We start from the raw sequence: 6,577 nt of genomic DNA, 5'->3' as shown, positions 1-6,577 counted from the left end.
GGAACCCTAAGAATAACACCCCCAAACCAAACCAAACCAAAAAAAACACCCTCCTGTGTTGTCAAGTGGAGACTTCATGTCATCAGAGGCAAAAGTGGGAAAATATTCAGACCTGTCAACTCTTTCTTCCTCTCTTTGGACTGCTCTTGTTGTTGGTAGGGGGCTTTAGGCATCTCAGAAACGTTTTTCCCAAACCTTTTGCAATTTTTAGACCTCTCTCATTCTATTTTTTTTTTAATTATTATTATTATTTTTGAGAGGAGAGGAAGGGACCAGAGGGGAATTTTTTAAGCGCGTGAATCCCACGCTCTGGCAGGTGTGTATATTTGCAGTTTGTGTGGGGACCGGTGGGAAGTTACTCAGTGAAACTCCTCCAAAGGCTGGAAAGGAAAGTGTGAGGTTCCTCTCGAGAAGAAGTTGGGGAGAAGGGTAGTTTTCTTGCAAATCTCCTTTGATTGCATATGTATACATGTCTGCATGTTTACATAGATGCAGAGACACCAACTGTAAAGACTTGACTGGCTGACTATTCTCCTTTCCAGCATCCAAGCATTTTCAGCAATGAACTGTACGTGGTTTGGAAATGAAGGACGTTGCTGCTGAAAATCTGCTCGATTCCCACAAAACTACCACAAACCAATTTCAGAAGCATTTGTGTTGAAACACGGGAGGTATATCTCTTCAGAGAGAGAGAGAGAGATGCTTTTGTCAGCAAGTACTGAAACGGTTGGAAATTGTGCCAAATAAACCCCAGAAATAATAATAATAAATAATAGCAGGCACAACAGCCTGCTAGAAGTTGCTCTGTCAAAGAAAGAAAGAAAATAGCTCAACACAAATGTTCCTGAAGTTGAACCTGCCCTCTTCCCCTCTCCCACGCCCTAGGGCGGTGTCCCATCTGCTTCACCTGAGCCCGTCCCCGCTCCCTATCACAGGTGGGTCAGCTTGGGCGCCTCTTGGATTCTGCCCTGAGAAGAAGCGTGGTGCGTGGAAAGGTCTGTGTAGGTGGGATGTGTCTCACATGGTCCATGGTGCTGGCTTGGGGGCATCTGCGGCGGCCCGTTGTAGTCCATGTTGGCTGCCTGGTGATGGGGCAGGTGGTTGAGGCCGTAAAGGGACGGGCCAGAGGTGGGCATAGAATCCACATAGTTGCCTGCAACATAGACGGGGCTTCCCTGCATACTGGGAGTCCCGTAGGCCACCCCGTTCCCTTGTAAGACGTGGGGGTCGTACTCGGGGGCCGTGTTGGCGTATTTCTGTTGGGAGGGGCAGCCTTTGATGGGGTTTTGGTAGTTAGTTGACATGGCATAGGCATTTTGGTGGGGTTTATTGAAGGAAGGCGGCGAAGGGGCATCATAGTTACTGCTCATGGTGTGCAAGGCATTCATAAAACCGGCCGAGGATTGCATGGGCTGGGGCGGGCTGCCAGTGGGGGAAGGCCCTCCAGAGGAAGAACCCATGCCTTTTGACTTCTGGTCTTTCTTATATTTCATCCTCCTGTTCTGGAACCAGATTTTGAGCTGGCGCTCGGAGAGGCAGAGGGAGTGGCACGCGCCGGGGTCTGCACAGGTAGCGGTTGAAGTGGAATTCCTTCTCCAGCTCCACCAGCTGAGCGCTGGTGTAGGCTGTGCGGGCTCTCTTGGAGGCTGAGGAGCCTGGAGGGCTTTTCTCGCCGCTGCAGGTTTCTGCTGGCCGTGAAATGAAATAAAAGATAATTACTTACATGCAGAAATTGAATGCATCGTTTCTTAATAAATCCTAGAACAGGCACAAGAGTTCGACCCCCTCCCCCTTCCCTCACCCCTCTGCATTAGCCTGCACTCCATAATCATGTCATTTATTAAGAGTTCTGTTCTCCAAAGCTGCCCCTGGTTTATGAAAATTTGATCATGTCATGTAGAAAGGGATTCCAGGGCCATTTATTTAGGAGTCGATTATTTCCAACAGATAATTTTGAGAAAATAATATTTGGCAGGGGGGCAGTCACTACAAAGGCAATTAATACTGGCACGGGCCAGTGTTGGGAGGGATTTTGTTTGCCGAGTTACGAACATGCACACACAGAGACGCACACACACGTGTGCATGTCTTGTGTGTGTCTTGTATTTGTGCAACACGAATATTTGCACGTGCAGTGTTACGCACCAAATCGCATTTGTACCTACCTTTTTGGGAGATAAAATTATATATAATGTACAGAGTACATTAATAAATAGTGAAGCGTGTGCAGCAAAATTTATATGAATGTGTTTGTCAAACCACTGGTATTTCCCTATTGCTTTTTTTTCCTTGATTGTGCCAGAGGTGTGTGTGTATGCCTCCAAGAATATGCGTGTGTTTATGCACATGCTCTATATATGCTCACATACACTCAGCACCACGTTTACTGCTGTGTCTGCAGCCAGGGAAGTGGGAAGAGAACAAGTGCTCCTTTTTAGCATCACTAGGTTGAGCAGTGGGTGTACATTTCCATGGATCTGTATCTGCACAGCCAGACGTCAGCCGTGTACAACCACCTCGTTGTATTTCCCTGTGGTGCTCTGGGGATGCTTAAAATAAACCAAGAGTGCGCAGCCAGCACTTCGGGCTGAGCCAAGGCTTGCTCGGCCTGGCCAGGGCAAGCGGCTGGCAGCCTTGGGGTCACACCCAGCGCCAGGAACCTTGCTAGATCCTCGCTACATCCTCTTCCTCTCTCCTATCCCTCCAAACAAGACACCCCCAGCCTGTGTCTTCGTTAACTCTGTTTAAAAAAGCATCAAGCTGCAAAAAGCAGAGCAGGGTACCTGTGCTAGGGGAGCTGTTTTTCTGTTTGGAGTTTTGCCTCGATTCTTTCATCCAGGGGAAAATCTGCTTGGTGAGACTGGCGTTTGCACTGAGGTTGGCTTTGCTGGGGGCAGTTTTCCCGCTCCCTGACTGGTTATTGCTGTTGCTACTGGTGCTGCTGGCAGCAGGGTTTGAGGGCGGCGAGACGGGGGGCGCCGGGTGGTGCTCCTGGGGCAAACTCGGACGCATGCAGCTCCCGTTCAGGTCTTTACTTTTTGCGTGTGGAGTCGTGTTGCCAAGAGACTGGAGGGAGCAGGCAGACCTCTGGTAGTCGTTCTCCACATGAGAGGCCGGCTGGAAGGGCTGCTGGGGACCCTCGTAGCCGAATCCGTTGGCATTCCCATAGGAGTAACCCCCAAAGAGCGTGGAGCTGTCGTAGTACGTTGTCTTCTGCATTTCTGGGGCACCCCAAAATGATTTTTCCGGCTACCAGGGTCTTGACACCCCTATGGCAGAACATTGGCACCCCAAGGCCACGTGACAGGCCGTTTCCAGCTGTCTATTGGAAGCTGACCTGAAAGGTTAGGAGAAAACACACAATAATAGTACCCAGCCTATGAATCCATCTTGGGGCCTGAAAGGCCCATGACATGAATAGGGTCCCGCAGAACAGGGCGAACAGATGCTTTGAGCAGATTTAGTCCTGTCTGCAGCCTAAGAAGGCTCAGCAAATGTTACAGTACAAAAGTGCTGAGATGATTTTGGGGGGTAGTTTTCTTGGCTGGTTGGTTACATCTTTTTTTTTTTCCCTTAGAGGATAACACCCAGGATGTATAAGCACACATATGGTCTCTAAGTACATGTGGTTTCAACCGTATTTTTCTATTTACTTCTATATTTATCTGTATTCATATATACATATACACTCCTACACAAACATGTGTGTGCACTCACATAGATGTGTGTCATGTGCATGTATCCACATGCACATCCAGATATCACACACGTTAATGTAAATATAAGAACACAGAACAGATAATTCCTAGCCACAAGCATGAAAGGAACGGAAGTCTTGTTTTCTTACCCCTGACCTATTCACATCAGCCATTCACGCACATAAAAACCAGCAAGACATTTTGCTATCAGAATTTTAAAGTCTGCTAAGTTTATTGTAGGGCCTCTCTTTGGTATATTTGGATTTAACCTGAAAACAGCAACTAGTCGATATGTTTTATCCAGGTAACAGTGTCCCGACACAGTTGGCTTGCTTTTCTGTTTACACAGGGACTCACAATGTCTTTGGAATTCCGTGCAAATATTTTAAGCAGATTTAAGCAGGGGCATGAATTCAAGAATGTGCTTCCTTTGGCCTGGTTGTTAGTTTCTCCCTCTGTGGAAGCACAGGTTGTATTTAGAAAACACATCCCTCTCTTGCCTGTGCTGCTTTGTAATCATCAGTCCTGGATCTGGAACTACCATTGGCAGGATTTTATTTCAACCCCAGTTTAATTGCTGGTTTTGTTTTGCTTTGTTTTGCCTTGGAAAACAAATGCTCCACCAGGCCATTTGCTCTTAACTTTCTACCCCTTTGATTTTTTTGTCTTTCCTCTCTCCCTCAACCCAAACTCAAAAAGTCTAAAAACCCAGTCCAAAGCCTCCAATTACAAAATGAAACCTTCCTTTTTTCTTTCTCTCTCTGAGAAATTTTCTTTATCTCCCTCTTCCTCTTTCTTTTCTCAAAGCATAAACTTTCTCTGCCATAAAGACAGAGTGGAAATACTCTTCGAAATATGAAAACTATCTTGACCTGAAAATAATCTGATGTGTGAGGATCAATCAAGCAGCACACATATTTTAAAAAGGCAGGGACTTCTCTGCAGCTCAGAGTTTGCTGCAGTGACGAGCCACTGTGCATTTTGTTTTGAAATTGATATCCCTTGTATATTTAATTGTATCTCTTGTATATTTAATTTTATCTGGGCTCTTTCATTCTCGAAAATAAAATAAAATAAACTCGGTGGAGATAAAGTCTAATGTGATATTTCTAAGTACCGGGGTTTAACAGAAGCCACAGTTCGACAATAAATAACATCTTTTTTTCCCTTCCTTGACTGCTGTGTTCTTATGTCATGTCATATGAAACCTCCATATACTTCTAACACAGCCTCAGACAACGTGTCCACGAAGGGACTGCTTCGCTTTTTTACACTGATTAAATCCTTTATGCATTCCCAAATCTGTACTGTATCTTCCACGGAGATGTATTATTGTCTACTGAGAGGATGATATCCTTGCAGGGAGTTATTCTCATTTGGTTTCCTCGCCATGATAAATATGTCTTATTAAAAAAGTAGACTCCGCTACCCAAGCCGAGAAGCTGTGAATTAATTAACAAACAGCAGCGACGTTATTATGAATAGGTTTGTTGAAAATATCTACGAGGGCAGAGGTGGGAATTTCTCTGAGGCCTGCCTGTCTGGCATAGGTTTCTTAAAAAAAAGAAAAGAAAGAAAGAAAAACAAAAAAAACCAACCAAAATAACCCACCACTAACAAAACAAACCCAGACCAGAATTGAGCAGAGAGGCTCAGCTAAAGAAGCTAAAAATAACAGCGGTGATTTTTTTTTTAAAATGTCCATAAAATAAATTTACAATCTCCTTCGCCCAAAAGCTCGCTTGCTTGTGGCTTCCACTGAAGATTTGCTTTTGTACCTCATCTCTCAGCGCCTCACAAATGCCGCTCATTTATCTTCGCCGAGGACGGCCGCAATCCTAATTATTTACTCCAAGGAATTGTTTAAAAAAAAAAAAAATCTTAGGCAGAATAATAAATATTCGATTATCTCCTGTTCCAATTAAACCCGGGCAGGATCCACGCTGGGGTGTTTCATCACGTTCCAAGTTTCACTTTGCGAGCGGTAACATTTAACCACAAACTCTTTGCCTGCAACTTTTGAGTGTGAGGATTTAGAGACATTAAAAAAAAAAAAAAAAAGAAGAAGAAGAAAAAATCGGGGGAAGGTGCGAGAGGGAAAAGGCTGCGGGGAGGAGGATGCTCGGGAAAAAATCCGGCGGCCGGTTGAAAAAGATAAAAGAAATCTAAGGCAGAGGTATTCTCCTGTAACGCCATCCCCTCCATGTTGGAAATCCTAAATTCTCAACCTGAGTGTGTTTATGAAGAAGAGCTGCGCCTTTCCCCTCCCCCCGCCCCCTCCCAAGCTATATTTCCCAGAACCAGCGAAACCAGGCAGAGCCCCGCTTTTAATTTAAATTATTATTAATAATAAATATTCTAAACGTGCCCTTAACAATAGGTCGGCAGCTCAGAAAGAGCTCAAATCCCAGCGACTGCCTTTGCGGTGGTTATGCCTGGGAAATAGAGACAACATTCCTAAAATTTCCCTCTTCCCTCCCCCCACAACTGAGCTTCACCCCAACCAGAACTCCCCAGTTGTAAAACAGGGGAGAAAAAAAGGGCCCTGGATGAGGGCTGCAAAAGAGTCTCTGCGTGGAAGGAAGCTTAAAGCTTGTGAACTCTTCTTGAACCGAGATTGGAGTCATATGGTCATAAATCATTGGGACATATACTCCGCCATTCACAAAGTGATAGCCTATTTGAGTCCGGCTTACCTTAGTCTCTGACGAGCAAAGCACAGGCAGACATAATATATTTTCACATCCAGCATCCACGCAATCAATAAGCAAGGAATGACCCCCTTCCTTGAAAAACGTTAAAGGAATATACGAGAGAGAGGAAAAAAAATCCAGCATATGCATGTATAGATGTATTAAAAAAAAAGCCAAAACAGAGGG

The 6,577-nt window shown here is 45.1% G+C and overlaps 1 protein-coding gene across 1 annotated transcript; it reads right to left on the bottom strand.

Annotated features, from left to right (window-relative positions):
• Positions 1-929: 929 nt before the first annotated feature.
• On the bottom strand, positions 930-3,219 carry HOXB3 (homeobox B3). The gene is given in 3 exon segments (XM_009870191.1): positions 930-1,542; positions 1,544-1,685; positions 2,784-3,219. Coding segments are annotated over 3 exon segments (1,191 nt in total).
• Positions 3,220-6,577: the final 3,358 nt, after the last annotated feature.

The sequence above is a fragment of the Apaloderma vittatum genome, unplaced genomic scaffold (assembly GCF_000703405.1).
Source record: "Apaloderma vittatum isolate BGI_N311 unplaced genomic scaffold, ASM70340v1 scaffold33975, whole genome shotgun sequence".
Taxonomy (NCBI): Eukaryota; Metazoa; Chordata; class Aves; order Trogoniformes; family Trogonidae; genus Apaloderma; species Apaloderma vittatum.
The sequence above is the reverse complement of the archived record's forward strand: the minus strand, read 5'-3'. Positions and strand labels throughout refer to the sequence as shown.